Source organism: Camelus ferus, chromosome 17 (genome assembly GCF_009834535.1).
Source record: "Camelus ferus isolate YT-003-E chromosome 17, BCGSAC_Cfer_1.0, whole genome shotgun sequence".
Classification (NCBI taxonomy): domain Eukaryota; kingdom Metazoa; phylum Chordata; class Mammalia; order Artiodactyla; family Camelidae; genus Camelus; species Camelus ferus.
Genome location: NC_045712.1, coordinates 19,018,859 through 19,037,695, shown reverse-complemented (window position 1 = coordinate 19,037,695; position 18,837 = coordinate 19,018,859). Strand labels below are relative to the sequence as shown.

At 43.7% G+C, this 18,837-nt stretch overlaps 1 protein-coding gene across 4 annotated transcripts in view; it reads left to right on the top strand.

Annotated features, from left to right (window-relative positions):
* The window catches only part of ABHD6 (abhydrolase domain containing 6, acylglycerol lipase), a 43,976-nt gene that overhangs the window by 1,367 nt on the left and 23,772 nt on the right, over nt 1–18,837 (top strand). For 2 of the 4 annotated variants that reach the window (XM_014559396.2, XM_032458197.1), the window contains exons 2-3: nt 8,584–8,648; nt 14,751–14,903. In XM_014559396.2, coding sequence (XP_014414882.1) covers nt 14,785–14,903 — 119 coding nt within the window. In that variant the 5' untranslated portion in view covers nt 8,584–8,648; nt 14,751–14,784. Of the gene's footprint in view, nt 1–8,583; nt 8,649–14,711; nt 14,904–18,837 lie in introns of all 4 variants that reach the window. The other 2 variants (XM_032458198.1, XM_006184821.3) reach the window with 2 other exon arrangements.

Sequence of the window (18,837 nt, the reverse complement as noted above, 5' to 3'; positions counted from 1 at the left end):
TCTGACTTCAAAGCCCCCATTCTGAACCACTGGACTTATTTTTACCCAATTGTAATGAATAAATTCTTATCAATAATATTTTTATAATATAGGAAGTTAGAAGTTGGAGAAATTAATAAACTTTGTTCCTAGTATCAATTTATTTTTCTAAAATTAGGTTTTCAGACCAGCAAGAGATCCTTGGTGCCCTCCTCAAGGATACTGATGCCCAACAAGGAGATGGGACTTACTTGAGGCCACACAGCCTGAAAGTGCCAGGGCTAGGGTGCAAAACAGGTGCTGGGATGGCTAATGGATATTTCCTGGGTTCTCTGATGCTACCCCAGCCCTTCAGCCAGGGCCACTGGAGACCCTGTCCCCTCCAGCTCTACATCCTGACCTCGCCCTTCCTTCTCTGCTTCCTTTGCTATAATCCAGGCTAGAACCCATTCTTCCTACTGCTGACTTTCCTTAGGCTGTCCCCTCCTCTGGGAATAACCTCCATGGACGCTCTTGTGTCTAAATTGTTAGAAGTTAAGAAATAACAGAAGTAAAACCGATGTATCACCAAAGTGGTAATTAATAAGTGTTTATTGTGCACACACAAACAAGACAAAACCAGGAGCACTCAAACTAAAACAATGGAAAGAAGCTCAGAGATATAGTGTTATAAAGCAGCTTATATAGTGAGAAAGCAGTGATTATTTATTCTTTACAGTGATTGATTATAATATTAGAACATTCTTAAATAACAGGGAATTGGTCAGTAGTTACTTCATATCAACTTTGGGAAACAGTTCAGGTTTTGCTCATAATTTTTATGGACAAAAGCAAGAAATGACCCAGGTCAAGTTATTCTTGCAAAATAAGTTAAATTAAGCTTTGTTTGGATGACTAAACTGGTCTCATCTGCTCAGGGAATTTTCAAGGCTAGTCTCCATTTGTTTTTGATTTAACAAAATATTACCTACCCCTTAGGGTGTAGCTCATCTGTACCCGCCAGGAAACACTCCCCTGATTTCTTCCCTCCCTCCAACGGAAATCTGTTTCTTTCTCCCTGGGGATCCCCTAGCTGAGATCCTACTACCTTCTACTCCCATGATGGCATTTGGAAACTTCTGCAGCACGCATCTGCCTTGTCCTCTTGGGTGCAGTTGTGCTGGCAGGATCAGAATTGTTCCCCAGGATCTGTCTTCCCACCTGCCTGCTGAAGAGAGATCCAGAGAGAGAGAGGTCCATGGGGTATGGTTTCTGAAGTAAGAACATGCTCAGGATTTCTGAACCCTGCCACCCCAAACTCCCTGCACTGAGCTGTATCTGATCACAGGGAGAATGTCTCAGTGTGGTAGCGAGTGTTATAATTACATGTTTGTTTTTATTCATAACCCAAAGGATTCCCACCGGAAAATTGAGAGACTTGGGTCCAAATCCCACTTCTGCCACTTGCTAGCTGTGAGGCCGTGGACCAATTACCTAACCTCTCTAAGCCTCAGCTTCTGGTAATAGTACCTGCTTCACAAGGCAGTGGTCATATTTAGATAAAATAAAGCACATAACCTAGCATGTGGTAAGTACTCAGTAAGCACCAGCTATTATGAAGAGTGAATTTATATATTTGAGTATTTGAATTACTGGAGAAATACTAACTCATTACTATATGGCTCATACTGACTTTGCTTAGAGGTGGGCCAAGGGAGTTTGGGCCAAAAAGAGGTAAACATTTTTGTGCTCAGAAAGGCCTGTGAGGCTTTCTTCAACTCTAAACCATCCATTGCCTTTGCAATAAGAGATAGACTTGTCTTTCTGTTTTTTAGCTTTAAAAAATTTATTAGCTTTGAATTCTGTGAGGATCTGCACATCTAGAGAGAATGGGTGAATGCAGTTTGTGCAATTGATAAGTGATTATGAAACTTAATGATAGGAGAAAAATACTTGTTCCTAGAGGTGACCTTGGTTTGCAGTGTGTGTTGCTTTTGGCCTACCTTGGGGGCAAGAGGTTCGATCCAAAGGTTATCTATAGATTTGGAGGAAAGGAAAACGAATGAATGTTTTATTTTAGTATGCTAGGAAGCTGCTGAGAGTGGAAATCAACTTCCCTGTGTCATATTCTTTACTGACTGCTGGTTATTTTGATGACTAGATCAATTACTGCAGTGATGAGTGTTCAAAAGAAAAGGGCCAGGAATGGCCTCTAAGCTAAGTGTTTGGAATATGCTGGGAAGATAATTCTGCTAGTTGAAAAAATGTTTTATTTTAAAATTTCTCCTAAATTGATTCTTTATTGGAATAAGTTAGGATCCCATTTGATAATTTAAGGATTTGTTGAGCTTAGATGTTTTAAGTTTTCATAAGTTTCATAGTTCTTTGGAATCTAGCAGGCTGTAGGGCTTTTCCTTCTGTGACCCTGTAGAGACATAAACACTTTTTGTACTAACCATTGTGGAGACCACTGGCCACATGTGGCTATTTAAATGCAAATTAATTCAAATTAAATGAAATTCAGAATTCTGTTCTTCAGTCACACTAGCCATTTCAAGTGCTCATGTGCCATATGCCTAGCAGCTACTGTATTAGGCAGAGCAAATAGAGAACATTTCTGTGTTCATGTAAAGTTCTATGAGACAGCGCTGTTTAGGTCAATAAGGCCATGGGAAAGCCACTTGATGGGGTTAAGTTCCCTTCTTTCTGACCAGCCGTCTGCAGGCCAAGAAATGTAGTGTGCAGAGGATGTTTTATTGTCAAGAATGAGGATGTTAATAAATCCCCATAGCCTCATTTTGGCTATATGGCTCACGGGCTTTTAACACTGGCCAGATTCAAAGGGTAGGGGGGGATGAAATGTTTCTGGGAAGTGTATCTTCTGGCTGCCCCTTAGCACAGAGCACCTACTAGAGTGCCAGGCCTCTGCCTCGGAATCTGAATCACTGAGGTTGGGGCCCAGGAATCCCAGGAATCTGTATTTTTAAAAAGCTCCCTGGGGATTCTAATGTGCAAACACAGTTGAGAACAACTGCCCTCAAGACTGTGCACTTAAAAATCCCTGAGCACTGGAAGCCAATGTTTCAAGGTAGATTTTGTGAGTAGCTAAAAATGTTCCTCACTGATTCACTGTGGTCATATATTGAGGGTAGGGGTTGAGTGGGCTCACTTCCTGTACAAGGGCTCTCCACTGAGGATAGCGTTCCCCCTCGGGGATCTTTGGCAGCATCTGGAAACATTTTTGCTTGCTACAACTTGGAGGCCTCTGTCCAGTGGGTAGGGGCCACGGTACAGCTAATTACCCTACAAAGCATAGGACAGCACCCCCTCAACAAAGAATCCGGCCCCAAATGTCATTTGTGCTATGGTTGAGAAATCCTACTCTAAAAATAATTTTTGCAAACCAAATTCCTCCCTGACCTTTGGAGGTAGTTATCTCTTTAAAAAAGATAAAGATATTCCCCTAAACTGGACCCTCAGAAACCCTCTTCATCATATTTTAGGTTTTCTGATCCTAGAAGCTGTGTAGGGTGTTGCTGCCTGTGGTTGGATGCATTTGGGGCTGCACCAAAGAAATTGCTGATTCAGGGAACAGAAGATGTAGGCAGGGGTTCCTAATCTGCCGCAGGTTGAGATCCTCTTCTTGTTAAGTAATTATCTAAAGTAACAGCAGCTTTGCTTTTAGGTGGTTTTCCAGAAACTGTGGCTTTTTGGCTATTGGCATTGGGTGTTTGCCTGGTGATATACCTGAAATAGGATTCAAGCCTTATGTGTGATGAAGTTTGGCAACTGTGCTATAGGGTAGGCTCTGAGACTGTAACGATAGCAGCACAGACCTGCCCACAGACTCAAGCATCTGAACAGACCCAGGCACAGTGGCAGTGCAGGGTGATGGAGGTGTGGCAGGGCTGCCTAACTCTGCCTGGGTGGGCAGGCCGGAATCTTCTCTGCTGTGCAGCACTCGGTAACCGCTGGTCAGTGTCACTCCTTTGAGCTGTCTCCCAGCATCATCTCAGTTTTGCCCCCATGCTGAAGCTCTGGGAGGTTCAGTGACTTGCCAAGGCCACAGAGCTGGTCAGTGGCAGAGCAGAGATTTGAACCCAGGTTAGAGACCTGCAGAGCTGACCTCCCAGAGGAGCATTTACAGACGGAGTAATGTTTTCACAGCAAAGACCTGAAGGATGAGCTGGCGCTCACCAGGCAGAGGGCAGAAAAGGCCTATCAAAGAGCCAGGAGCGCGTGCACCAAAGCTGCGGGGGCCTGAAGGAGCGAGATACATCGGGATTGCAGATCGTTCAGGGAAGGATGGGAGTTGGGGTGGGGTGTGATAGAAGAAGATGACACTTGAGGGATGGACAGGCACCGTATCCTATATGGCCTTCCATGTCAGGCTGAGGGCCATTGTGGACTACCCGGGGTGGATTGGGGGCAGAGGAAGAGAAGGGCTGTGTGCCATTAGGCAGCTTGCTTAACCTCTCTGGGTGTCAGCTTCTCATCTAGACTGGAGCCTCTAAAGCAACACTGCTCTGTGAAGAATGTTCATTTCGATGGTGGCCATAATGCAGAGAGTTAAGGAATGGCCTCCAGCCCTGTTGATTCATGACTTTCCTGCTTATCGTTTGGAATTTATACCAAGTGCACACCAAGGGCAAGGCACAGTGTATGCTAAAGCACCATGGCAGATACAGAGATGTAGTAAGACTTGTCTTCAGGGAGCTCACAGCCTAGCAGAGGGGACAGCTAGTGTTCTCACAAGTACTGTGATAAAAGGTACAGATCACAGTGCCACGAGAGAAGTATTTCTTCAAAATACTCGAGGCCAAGGAGAATGAAGCTGAGGTTACTAATGGCTGCAGCGCTGAGGAAAGGTTAACTGGAGGAATAATTCGTAGTTCTGCCAAGAATTTGTCAGGAGAAGGTGGAGGAGACAGAGGGTATCCCCCAGGTGGACAGAAAATGGGGAAATGAATAAAAATCAAAGCCAGTTCAGGTCCAGTCACCAGAGGGTCAGATTATCAGCCTGTCTAGTAACTGATTCCACTTAGTTTCCAGGTTGTAGGAGGGAAACAGAAGTTATAATAGGAAAATATTCATTAATGAACTTGCCACTCACAAACCTGGGTCCCACCTCATCATGCCACATTCTGTTTTCAACCCTGGTATCCATCTAGGCTCTTGGTCATCTGTCTCTCCCAGGTCGTAAGGACGTTTTACAAATACAAGACAAAACATGGAAAGTGAAATTGTAACTCTTGTGAGAGAGATGAGATTTCATGAAATCACAGTTGAGGGATGTTGGAGGGCTGCATGAGCGACATGTCAGGGCAACGATAGATGAGGCTTGGGCAGTGCGAGGCCTGTTAACTGAGGAAGAGAAGGGGAGAGACTTGAAAATCAAAGAATTGAGAGGCCCTTGGGGAATCAATAAGTAAGATAGTTTTGCAAAAAATGTCCCCTATAGGCTACCACTGTGACAATCAAATGTACCAGAAGGACTCATGGTACTATAAGGTAAGCTACATGAGATTTATTCTTTGTTCTAAGAATTAACACAGGATGGCAGTTGTAACTTCAGTTTTGTTCCATATTCACTACTGATTTTAAAATAGATTTTTATTTTTATTTATTTCTTTGGATCAAGTACTAAACAAAACTGTGTTTTACTCCTAACTGAAATTTTGAGCCTGGCTTTACCTTTTTCTGCTGCCGATTTTCCTGGGTTACAGAGATCTCTGAGAAAGATGGTGGGGACCAGCTCACAGAGGGCCCTGAGTGCTAGACCTCGTGCTGGGAGCCAGAAATCTCGTCCTGATAGAATCTGCTGGCTGTTTATAACAGGGCTCCTTTTCATCTAACACCAGCTTTGTCCCTGCAGTTAAAAAATACTGTAGACCAACTTCCCCTCCTTTAGAGAAGACAAAATCCTCTTTAATCTCCTTGCTTTCCCTTTTACTTAGGAGTGCAGATTCGGGCAATGGGAGAGTGTTTGGGGGTGCTGAGGTTCTATTTCAGGCCTTTTGCTGTTGCACACCCATGTCGAGGGCTATTTTAATTCCTCTCAGCCTTGTGAAAGATAGTCACTTACGTGATGCTCTTTCTAGTGCTTTACCTTTGAGAGGTGACCTCGGCCGGTGGCAGTGCGTGCGTTCGTGCTGATTCATAGAGGAGCTTGTTCTGGGCTCCCTGAGAGTCTGAAGACCTTAGGGTCCTTGGAGGTAAAGGGTCAAATGGCTTTTGGCTCCTCTTTTATCCCACAGGAGGCTTGTATTTCTGTAGGGTTTTCTTGCTTTAAGCATGATTTCAAGCATGTTAGTTATTTCAGACTATCACCACAGCCCACATCTTGACCCCAGAGGCTGATGCTTTGGAAGTGCCGGGCTAGGTCAGGGCACATGGTGCGTGTTTCACTACCTTGCTTCTTGGCCAATATGATTGTTTAGAAGATATGCCACAGGGTACATACGCCACCTGTTTTCCAGCTGAGCTCCTGATTGATCTAGCTGCCTCTCTCTCTCCTCTGGCTGTATCCCTTCTCCAGAAGAGTGGGTAGGAGAATTTTCTACTTCTCTGATTCCCTGTCTGCTTGAGCAGCCTGACTAGGCTGTTTTCTTGCCCACAGTGCTGCCCTAGGTGGCAGAAGCAGGGGAGGGGGCTGTGGGCTTGGCTGTTCTTGAGCAGAAACCCCCATGGAGAATCAGCTGCTAGTGATTTGGTACAAAGCAGGACAGAGTGAATCCTCTTATCAGTACCTTTCCCAGAACCATGAAGGAGATACAATTTCTGTGGCTGTTGAGCATATGAAATGTGGCTAGTGCAGATGAGGAACTGAATTTTAAATTTTATTTAATTTCCATCAACTTAAATTTAAACAGCCACATGTGGCTAGAGGCTACTGTATTGAACACTGCAGGACAGACCACTGTATTTGAGAAGTTTATATTTTTTAATTAAATAGGGAAAACATTGTACACGCACATGGTAGCAATTCAAAAGATAAAGGATGTCAATGAAGTCTCTCTCATCTCTGCCCCTGGCCCTTCAGTTTCCCTTCCCAGCACCAGTCATGATTCCCAGTTTCTTGTGTATGCCTCCAGAAACATTTATACACAGGTAAGCAAAACTTGCATATTTCTCTTTCTGTCAGTGTAAGAGGTATTTGTTATTCTGTCTACTCTCTCTCTTTTGAGTTAACAGTGTACCTTGGAGGTCATTACCCATAGAGACAAATAAAACTGCCTCGTTTTGTTAATGGCTTACGTTTAATTTTATTTGTATTTCATGGCTATACATTATACTTCATTATAAAGTTATAACATCATTTACTTAATGCATCCCCTGTAAGTTCCAATTTTTTTGGCATGATGAATAATACTGTAACTAATAATCCCACACAAACATATCCTCCCACATGTTTAGGTATAAACATAAATAAATTCCTAGAAATTAGACTATAGGTTAAAGGTACGTGTGTTTTACATTGCAGATTTTGGCAAAATGCCGTCTGGAGAGCTTGTTGGTGGGAATGTCAATGTGAACATTGTATAAGGGCATCTATTTCCCCACAACCCCGGTAACACAGTCTGTTATTAAACTTTTTGTTCTTTGCCAACACATAAATAAAGATCACCATCACCTTACAGGTTTAATGTGCATTTCTATTATAAATGAGGTTGAGCATCTCTTTATATGTTGAAGAATCACTTGTATTTCCTTTCTGTTAAATTATCTATTCAAATCATTTGCCCATTTTTCTGTTGGATTTTGTTGTTGTTTTTATTACTTTGTAGGAACTCTTTATTAATCTCTTGCCTCTGATACATATTGACAAATTTTAATCTTGTTCATGTTGTCTCTTTCCATGTGGATATTTAAAACCATTTTTATGTGGTCAACTTGTTAATCTATTTGTTAGGTCCCTTAGGTTGTATCTCTTACTTAGAAAGGCTTTCCCTGTGAAGATGTTTTCAGAGTTCTCATGTTTTCTTCTAGAACTTTCCTTGGTTTTTTTTTTTTTTTTTTTAATGTTTAACTCCTCTGAAATAATTCAGGGGTTTTGTGGATTTACGTTCCATTACCTGTCTCCTCATTCTGCTGCAGTGCCTTGGCCAGCACCTCTGCTCTGTCCAGCCCTGTTTTTGAAATATTATGTTCATTTGTATGCCACCTTCTTCGTTCCTTTCTTAGTACAACTTTTAGGTAACCCTAACCCCAGAGGGAGAAGGGGAGTTCTCATCTTTATTTGAAGCTTTCAGTTCCGTTTGTAGCCCCCCAAGCCCCTTCTCGCCCAAGCACGCCCGTTCCCCTTACTGCCTTTCTCACCTGTGTGGCCCTGGAGTCACAGGCTCACTCCTGTGCTTTGTCCTTATCACTTCTCTGACCTCCCCCAGCCCTCCTAGGCCCAGCTCTTTATCTCACACGCCCTGTCCTTTGTGCAGGTTATCTAACTGGGGGAAGTGACCTGAACCAGAGGCAGCTATAAAACCACAGAATATCTGTACTTGGCCTGTGTCAAGGAGGAGAGCGCTCCGCCTCGAGTGAGGCCAGCAGTTTTGCCGGCTGTTAGCACTTCATTCATATTCCTTAATATGATTTAATGCTTTGTCATTTTCTTTCTTGTGGTTCCAGAGCCTCTTTTTCAGCTTCTGCCAGAGCCAGTAGCAGTTGGGAAAGAAGGCTGTGCTCTTTGAAGTGTGAGTACTTTTAACTTTTAACACCATAGATTACCCTCCAAAAAGGCAGCCTTTAATGAGACTGGGGCCACTCTGTAAGCGCCCTGGCAGTCTTCTGCGGGATAGCCTGTTGGAGGCTGAGGAGGTATTCTCTGGTTCAGTAGGTCTGGTGGGGAGGGGATTGGCCACCTGAAGTTTTTTTTTTTTTTTTTTAATTATTAGATAGAATTGTAACAATTTGACTGCACATATACAAATATTGCATGCAAATACATATATACAATATACTGCACATTTTTTTAAGTTTACGTATATGTACTTACCACTGTTTCTAAGAAAAGTTTAGAGCTTTGGCCTTTTAAACTTACATGGTTATCAAAGGAATAAAGCCAACTACAAAATAAGAATCAACAGAATGAATCCAATCATAAAGGACAAACAGGGCACCTGAAGATTTTTAAAGCTCAAGATAATGTATCTAAAAGCCCCCTCCAAACAGTTCTCAAGGGCTGTGCCCTGAGTTTGAAGGGATTCAAAAAGGCCTGGGTCTGGGGGGACCAGGATGCTTTCCTGGGAAGTGTGACGCTTGACTTAGCCCCACAGTCAGAGCGGAGTTCATCAGGCAGCCTGGACAGGAGAGCACACCGCGCGAAGGAGTGTGAGGAGAGACAGAACCTGATGCTGTGCGGGGCTCGCGTGGGGAGAGAAGTTGGGTATTTTGGGTGCAGGTAGAGGGGTGGGACCAGAAAATTGAGTCGAGATCACATGGTGTGGTCAGAGTTCATACCAGGCAGAGCCCCCAGTCCCTGGTGTGGATTGAGAAGATTCCTCTGGCAGCTGGTGGTGGAAGGGCTGAATGGGGTGTGAAAGAGCAACCTTTACAGAAATAGGAACAGGAAGAAAGGAGGACCTGGACACAGTGTGATGGCTGAGGGAGCTGTGGTCTGACTCATAACAAAGTCTCATACCTGTTGGGAATATTTCTTCACCTGCAACATTCCCCAAACAACATTCACTCTTATAACAAATTCCTTTGGTCTAACACTTACTGGCAGTGTCAACCGCCTAAAACCGTGCTGTCCAACATCGCAGCTCCTATTTATATGTGGCTATCAAGCACTTAAGATGTGACAGACTGAAAGACTGAACTTTGAGTTTTATTTAATTAATCAGTTTCAATAGCCACATATAAACAATGCAGTGTGTCCAGACCCAGACAAGCTGGCTCCAGTGCTGGCACCTCCCACCATTGCATAATAGGAGGGTGAGCAAGTAGGAAGAGTGAAAGATGCTTTGGAGTCTGGGGGGCTAGACTGATGGGGGTACTGTTGGCAGAAATCAATAAATCAGGAGAAGGAGGGGAGATGTTCCTGAAACTTTGTAGGACTTTTGGGTCATAGGGATAGTCAGGTAAGCTGTTAGAATCTGGAAGGAGATTCTAGCCAGATTTGTTGATTTTTGAGTTTTCTGTAGGAGGGAGGGGTGGAGGATGTAGATACGGAGAGCTCTCCAAGGAAGACAGTGAAAAGAGCAGGATGGGACTCTCCAGGGGAGACAATGAGGAGAGCATCATGGGAATATCCAAGAGAGAGAGGAGGGAACATTTTAGGATCCAGGCCAGGCGTGCTCATAGCCATAGCTCATTTCTGCAGCAGAGCTGTCGGAGCTGCAGAGTACAGAGGAGGAATGGGCTCAGCCAGAGTGAGGAGTTGACAAGGTCAGGAGAACAGAGGTGAGTACCTGGCAGTAATCCTAGTAAGCGTCCGGCCACACTTTCAGTGATGACTGAGCAAGCCTAACTGCTTGCTTGGAACGTACAGTGTGATTTTCCCCTAGGATGGAGAAGATAGTTATGACAAGGAGTTAGAATTGCTCATTTCTCAAATTGTTGTTTCATCAATCCTGGGGCTTCCACACAAGAGAATCTTAGTGTCTTTTTAAGGTGTTGATCATTAGTGATAGTTTTGAGGAATCGGTTTATCTTGACAGGAAGTTGGTTTCAGAAATCAGTGTTGGGTAGATGCAACAATATTTAACAGCTGGAATATTATATTCAGATTTCAAGAACTGAGAATTTTCATATTGCAGAATTAAAGAAAAAAATTATCAGGACTGGTTAGTTTTTAAAAGACAACAGCCGGTAAGGCAATGAGTTGTTAACTTATAAAGTTAGCATGTTACTTGCTCTTAAAACAGTTCTAGAGAAGTGCAAAGACTGTCAGTGGGGACACTGAACTCCATGCCTTGTGTGTAACTGATGCCCAAAGAGTGTCTGCTTAGCAAGTGCTGGGAGAAGGCAAAGGCAGCATGAACCAGGAATACCCAACAAGATTGGATTGAAATGTAGCTCATGCCACTTACCAGCCAGATGGCCTCTGGGCCATTTGTTAACTTTTTTAAGCTTCAGTTTCTCCACCTTTAAAATGGGAGAAATGCTTCCTACTTTATAACGTTGTGAAAGACAAAATGAGAGGATGTATATAAACCACCTACACGGGGCCTGGTGTACAGCACTCACTCAGTAGGTGGAGGCTGTTGCTCTTTGGATGTGGATTTGGTGGCCATGGGTCATTATTGTTGCTATTGTTGTTATAATAATCATTATTTTAAAGAGACCAGGACTTTAGTTGTCAAATTTGATGGAATATGGGTAGATATCTAGGGGAAGGCAAGATTTAATGAAAGTGTTTTATTTTCTATTTATCCCTGGAATTTTGCTTTTTACCTTGAGATTAAGGTATTAGAAGTCAGGATTCTGGGTTTTCAGAATCAGTGAGAGCATTGAAGGGCAGTTGTGACCTGTTACGCCTGACCTCTATCCCCAGACTAAACTTGGGAGCATGAGTCCAATGTTTATCTGGATCTACTGACGTATCCTCTATTCAATTAATCTTTGTCCCTGAGAGATAAAGGCCTCGAACACACGGCTTGGATGTTAACGGAGGGAGGGCCTGGTGGCAGACTCTGGTCTGGGATGTGACATGTGTTACCCTCCCTGGTGCCATGAAGGCCAGCTCTCCTTCCCGATAACCCCTTGAGTCACACTGTGCTGCAAAGCCACTGAAATCACTGTCTTTCACACTGAGGTGCCTCACATGACACACCAGATACGTAAAATGAGTGCATTTTTATTTTTCAGCCTATTTAGGCATTACCAGGCACCAAATATTTGCCAGAGACTGTGTTAGGCTCTGGGAATAATGTAACAGGGAACACGATTCTCTTGGGGGCAAGCCAGATCTTACTCTTCCATTGCCTGTCAGAATTTCAGCAATGTTTTAAGTCACCAGAGTAAGAAAAGAAGAGATGTTTTGGATGAATGTTCTCGTTAATCAGTGAGGAAACCAAGGTGTCAGAGCCAGCGTGTGGAAGAGCCTGGGGGGAGAGAGAGCCTGCCAGAATGCCCCACCCCAGCCCGCACTCATCTGTCACATGAATCTGCCCCAGTGGCAGCCATCCACACTGCTCGCCAGATCCATGTATCCCCTGGTTGGCATTTTTCTTTAAATTGCTTCCTTCTTTTAACATAACTGAATTTGCATCACTACCATAAATTCAAAATATCCATAAAAACCAACACAAAGAAACAATATTATTAAATAGCTAGATACCATTGCCTGCAGAAGGCCCACAGGTTAGAAAACTGTTTAATAACCACACTGAGAGCTTCTCTTGACCTCAGCAGGATGGAAAGAGAACTGAAAAGAATTGACTTTCTCAATATGTATGTCAGTGTTACCTTACACAGTGTAGTCCTAAGTGGTCGCCTTCTCTCTAAAGTATCTTGGACACATCAGTTGTGTGGGCCTTATGTTTTGGGAAACTCCACACTCTGCCACTGACTTGATTTTCAGTCATTGATGGTTCCGTGTTCACAAGGCTTCAGGTTTTCTGTCTCTAGCTTCCCCCTTCGGTACATAGAATATCCTATAAACAGACCCCAGCAGGGTAGGACAGCTGCCTTTTTATAGGAAGCCTGGGGCAAGTCCTTTGTGAAATGAGGAATGTTGCAGAGGTGAGAATAAATTCCTGATCTCTGTGTTTATAGAAAACTCAGAAAGCATTAGTGTCTTCACTCAGGGCCTGTCTGCACTTGACTTCATCAGGAAAAGTGTGCAGGGTTCTCTGTAACAAGTCCAAGCCTTGCTAAATGGGTGATGCTCTACAAGAGCTCCTTGTCGAAGACTTCTTATCAAAGATTCTGCTGTTAAATGGAGGATGGAGCCAGATTAAAACCTTCCCCCAAACTGACTGTAACGTCCAGAGCAGGCATTGACAAGGCATGAGGTTTCTTTCTGATGATCAGGCCTTCATGTTGGGGCTCCCATCTTTGGTGTCAGAGTCTGTAATATACACAGCTTTGGGCATAAAATACTCTAGCTCCTAGTCCCAAAGAACATCATGTAATTAACTTCCTGCAGCTCAGGAATCAGAACTGATGGTGACCCTTAGTTTTTAAGGACTCCGTGTGATGTGGGAAAATCCTCTTAAATCTGACAGGTCCCATTTTGATCAACTCTTCTGTGACCCACAGAATTCAAACAGATTTGTAAAATTCCCTTCACTCTGTGATTAATTTGCTTACCCCTTGACAGTGAGGCCTTTTTAGCATCGGAAATTGTACCAGACATTAAATAGGTGACTCCTCCGGGGAGTTTTGTGATTACTGAAAGAGGAAAAAGTCAGTTCTCTGGCAGCATCATTGGGAATGGTTGTCCCTAAAACGAACAGGATCAAGCCCGTTTGGTAACTTTGCTTTTCATTAATTCTTTTGCACCTTATTTGTGCCCTGTGCTATTCTAGGCACTGGGAAAGAAAGAGTATGATTGTTCCTACCCTCAAGGAGCTCTGGTTCTAGAAGGAGAAAGAGGCCAGTAATTTAAATGTGCTGGAAAAAGTGTTGACAGTAACTGAGAAACTGAGAGGACAGTTGAATCAGAAACCCAAGCTGTGCTTCTGTCCCTAAGAAGGCGGCAGCTTTCATTACTGCAGACTCAGGACTGTCCCCAGAGAGGGTGTGTGTGAAACTGAAAGGAACTGTCTCGCCCCCACAGACAAATATGTCTCACCCTCTGCACTGAGGGGCTTGTTTCACCAAACCTCTTGCAAGAGACAGAACATCTGAATAGAGTCGTCACATTTTCATGGAGAAACTAGGGGTGACAAGTGTGGGTATTTAACAGCAAAGATGTTACAAAGATTGAGAAAAGGCCACTTGGAAAAAGATTAGACAATGTGGAGCGAGGTGCAAAGGGAGTGAGTCCAAGTCAGAAAACTGTTTTATATGTAATCACGACTCTCCTAGCTGAGTAATCTTGGACAAGTTACCTAACCTCTCTGTACCTTAGTTGCCTCAGCCTTTAAGTAGGGGATGAAAACTCACCTTGCCTGTTTGACAATGTTGGTGTGCCCTATCGGGGGTTGGCAAAGTACAGCCTGAAGCCTGTTTTTTTTGTTTGTTTGTTTTTGGGGGGCTTTTTTTTTTGCTTTTTTTTCAGCTGGGCCAGCCAGGTGTTTATTGTTGAGGGAACAGAGGGCATGGAGGGTTCTTAGCGCCCAACCCGCCCACAGGCACAAGGCACCGGCACTCAGCCTGCAGCAGCAGATCTCGGGTCGTCCGGGGTCTCATCCACTGGTTACCATTTCACTATATTTGCTTTATTCCTCCCTCCTCCACACACAGACATTTTTTCTCTCCTGAGCTTTTAAAGGTGAGTAGCAGATAATTATTGTGCTCCCTCCCTTAATACTTCAGCAGACATCTCCTAGAAAGAAAGACGTTCTCCTACCTATAAACGTAACCGCAATCTGATCATCACACCCAGTGATACAACAATATTATGTCACTGATACAATAAAATTGTCCAGGATCCAGTCCTCACTCAAGATTTCCCCAGTTGGCCTAACAATTTCTTTTGTAGCTTAAAGCGAAATCCAGAATCATCTCAAGGATTCTTCATTACATTTAGTTGTCATGCCTCTTTAGATTTTCTTAAAGCACTTGTCTACTTTGGTTCCTTCTGATCTTTACCCTCATCCCGTGTCGTTCTCTTCTCTGTTCCCCTTTGCTGCTTCACTGAGAAGCATCCTGAGACGGAGTTTTGATGCTGTCGCCCTCTGCAGCCCCTGCAGGTGTCAGCCAGCCCGAAAGAGCAAGATGGATCTTGACGTAGTTAACATGTTTGTGATCGCGGGGGGGACGCTGGCCATCCCGATCCTGGCCTTTGTAGCCTCGTTTCTCCTGTGGCCTTCTGCACTGATAAGAATCTACTACTGGTGAGTTGGTTTTATAATGGAAGCTTTCGGGAGTGTTGTGATTGCATCATCTCTGCATGTCCGTTTAGTTGTGGCTGTTCAATATTTTTTAATGAAATATTTCAAACATAGAGAAGAGTTGAAAGCCATTCTTTTTCTTTGGCTGTTGGGAGTGTGTCTGAGGAATTGGTGGTGGTAGCTTCTTATCAGGTGAATTCTTCCAGTGTCTTTGCTCATGAGGCCACCCTCACTCCCAAAGTTACTTGTTATGTGCACGCTGGTGGGAATTCCTTTGGGTTTTCTTGGTCATTGGATTCCAATCCAGTGATGTCCTCATAGGTGCAGTGTTAACCCACCGAAAAAATAAATTTGAAAAAGCAGGACCACGGTGACGGCATGGGTAGGACAGAATGGTTTTAGATTTGCTCTCAAAGTGATCATTAGTAAAGTGGCAGGAAGAAAAAGAAGTTCCAAAACTTCTGTCATTCTTGTGTCACCTTTATGATTCTTGACCTGTCTACATACCACCTCTGCTTTTCTTCTGTGTTTTCTTTAGAGTGACTTTCTTTAAGTCTTAAATCAACTTAAGAGTAATATAAGTATCACTACCTTAAGTGGAAAGCTTGCCATTTCCAATAAATAGGAAATTAATATAAAAAAGTAAAAATAAGCACAATGCCATTAAACTGTGTTCTTAATTAAATTCTAGCCCAGGTACTGTTACCTACCAAAGACTCTGTCTCTTTTCTCTTGGTTACAAAGTCTGAGACATGCGAAAGATGTAGCAGCCCCAAACAGAGCCTTTCTCCTTGATGGAATCAGAAGGTTAACAGCTGAAAAGAGAGAAGCCGCCTCCTGATGTGCTTCAGTGACTTTTCATGCCACAGTTCATTTACCAATGGTCACCCTCACGCTGCTATGGACGCACCCCATGATGGAGGAAGTCCCAAAATGGACCTGGTTCCTCTCCGTGTCACAGAGAAGCACACTGAGATTTTAGCCACAACTTGTGGAAGTTAGAACTACCCTCTGTGCCCAGGGAGTAGATGTGTTTGTGCCCTTTAGTTGCCCTCCCTTCTGGCTCTCTTTTGTTTCATCAGCGTGTGGAATTTTCCGCCTGCCAGCCAGGCTCTGATCCTTGAAAAGAAGCTAATGGAACAGAAGGGAGCTTTCATCTTTCACTCTCTCTTGTGGGGAGGTGATGACCCCTTCAGAGGGTCGCCCAGGACCCACCTCTGCATGGACGAAGCTGAGACCCTGGCTGCTTAAATGCCATTGCCCTTGAAGCACTGGCGGCAAGAGAGCTTTGGGTCCAAGACTCCTTTGCGGCCCCTAACGTGGAGAGGCTAGAGTTGTGTGGCCCTCAGCCCTGCAGAGGTACCATGGACCTCCATACACAAATACTGTTTTTCTTAAACAAATCAAATTGAAGCAGCAAATGCTGTTCAGTGATGTGAGCCGTAACCATGGATATGGCTGCAGACAGAGGTGTGATTATAGAGAGACTAATTCCACCCACCACGAGCAGAAACCAGCCTCTATGCGGCAGTCCCTCCACGTTCCTTGGGCTATCATGGGGGAGGCTTTCAGAGTCAGAGTCTCAGAATAATTCTGATACTCGATCTGCAAAGAGAAAAGTAACTTCATAGCGAATAATTGACTTTTTCATTGAGTTAAAATTTATGTAACATAAAATTCACCATTTTAAAATGTACAATTCATAGGTTTTAATACATTCACAGTGTTGTGCAACCATTACCACCGTCTAACTCCAGAACATTTCCAGCTCCCCAGAAGGAACCCCCATACCTGTCAGCGGTTCCTCCCACTTTCCTCTCTCTTCATCCCCTGGCAACTAGTTCTCTACATTCTGTCTCTTTGGATTTGCCTGTTGTGGACATTTCATATATGTGAGATACATGATTGGTAGCTTTTTGCGTCAGCTTCTTTCACTTTTCAAGGCTTATCCATGCTGCTGTGCGTGTCAGTACTTCATTCATTGTTATGGCTGAGTAATAGTCCAGTGTATGGTTATACCACATTTCACTTATCCAAATGGACATTTGTGTTGTTTCTAGTTTTTGGCTATTATGAATAATACAACATACATAGCAAATAATTCACTTTTTTAATAAAAGTAATGCCAGCAAAACCCAGAGAGGCCCCACAGAGCAGAACATTCAGTCTTTTATTATTTGACAGTGCAGATGCATGTGACTTTGAAGCCTGCCCCTGCCTGTCACTCAGCTCAGAGCTGTGGCTGGAGGATGAATACAATGTTCTTTATTTTGTGAACTCGGCCACACAGGCCAAGAAGAAACCCAGCTGGCTGAGGAGGATGAAAATCCTAGAAATCCTTTCGGATTATGCCGAGTAGCACTGTGACATGGGGCTGTGACTATGGTGACAGAACCCCTAATGCCATTGCAGAGAGCTGCCGGAATTCCTGTGAAACAGCTCCCCCACGCCACCGACACACAGCCTGTTTCCTTCAAATCACCTCACTGCGGGTGGCATTTACCCAGCCGTTGTCATAGGACGAGCAGCTTTGCTATGAGTCACTTATGTCCCTTAATCACAGCTTCTCCTCCAAAGGCCTTCATTTACTCAGCTGCCCATAACGATCCCCCGGGGGTTCACTTGGCAGACCTGGGTTAGTCAGGTTAATTTTCAGGAGTTCAGAGTGGACAGGAACAGCAGGCTGCAGAGGTAGCTGGGCATCCCAAACACGCCAAGCCGTGCGGCCGTGTGAGCATAAGGGCATGGGGAAGGCTCGCCTGGACCTCCCTCTGGGTCTTCTGAGCTCCTCAGGCCCCAGGAACAGGTGTCCCCGGTAGGCACAGCCAGTCCTCAGAGCAGCTCTCTAGGTCTAAGTGTCCCTCGAACATGGCCAGCCCAGTTCCACAGCTGCATGGACTATGGTTGCTCCAGCAGGAGGTGCCAAATACTTGGCTGCAAGTCCACAGAGAGCCTCTGCTGGAGGTGCCACAGCTGAAGATGCCGAGGCCAGCAACGGTGACATCAGGGACCATTCTGGTTTTCATTGTGTAAGCTGTAAAGACTGTCCATGGGAGGAAAAAGACAGATTTTTGAAGATTTTTGTTTTCCTAAAGAAATCCAGTTGTGCAATTAAGAAATTGTACGTATAAGAGAGAAGAGGGGATAAAAATTGGAAAAAAAGAAATATAACTGTTTTAGATGACATGATTGTCATAAAAAGTCCAAAAGAATCTGTCGATAATTTGTTAGAATTAAAAAAGGGGTTTGGCGAGATTGCTAAATACAAGTGAACAAAAATCAGTATATTCTCATGAATAGCAATAAACAAGTAGAAAATAAAATAAATTATAATGATACCATTTACCATAGTATCAACAAATATAATATCTATGAATAAATCTAAAGAACAATGTGCAAGGCCTTTATACAGAAAACTACAAGGTATTAGTGAGAGAAATTTTGGAAGACCTAAATTAATGGAAGGATAGACAGTATTTGTGTATTAGAAGACCTTCTGTGAGAGAGATGTCAGATTTCCCTACAATGATCTATACATTCAATGTATACCCATAAAGTCTCAGCAGGTTTTGTTTAATGGAATTTAATAAACAGATTTTTTTAATTTATAAGGAAAAGCAAAGAACCAATGAAGCAAGACAGTCTTGATTGAGAACAGTGCTAGATGATGTACACTACCAGCTCTCAAGGCTAGTTATTAAGCAACAGCAATCAACACAGTGTGACACTGGCACAAAGAAGGACAAATAAATCAATGGAACAGGAGAGTCCCATAACAGATGCACATAGATACAGTCTCTTGAATTATGACACAGGTAGCGCTGCTCTAAGCAGAGAAAGAGGACTAGTCAAATAGGCATCCATCTGGAAAGAAAGTCAAACTTGACCCCTTTGGTAGGCAAAATTACTAAGACAGCCCTACAAAGCTCTGCCTCTC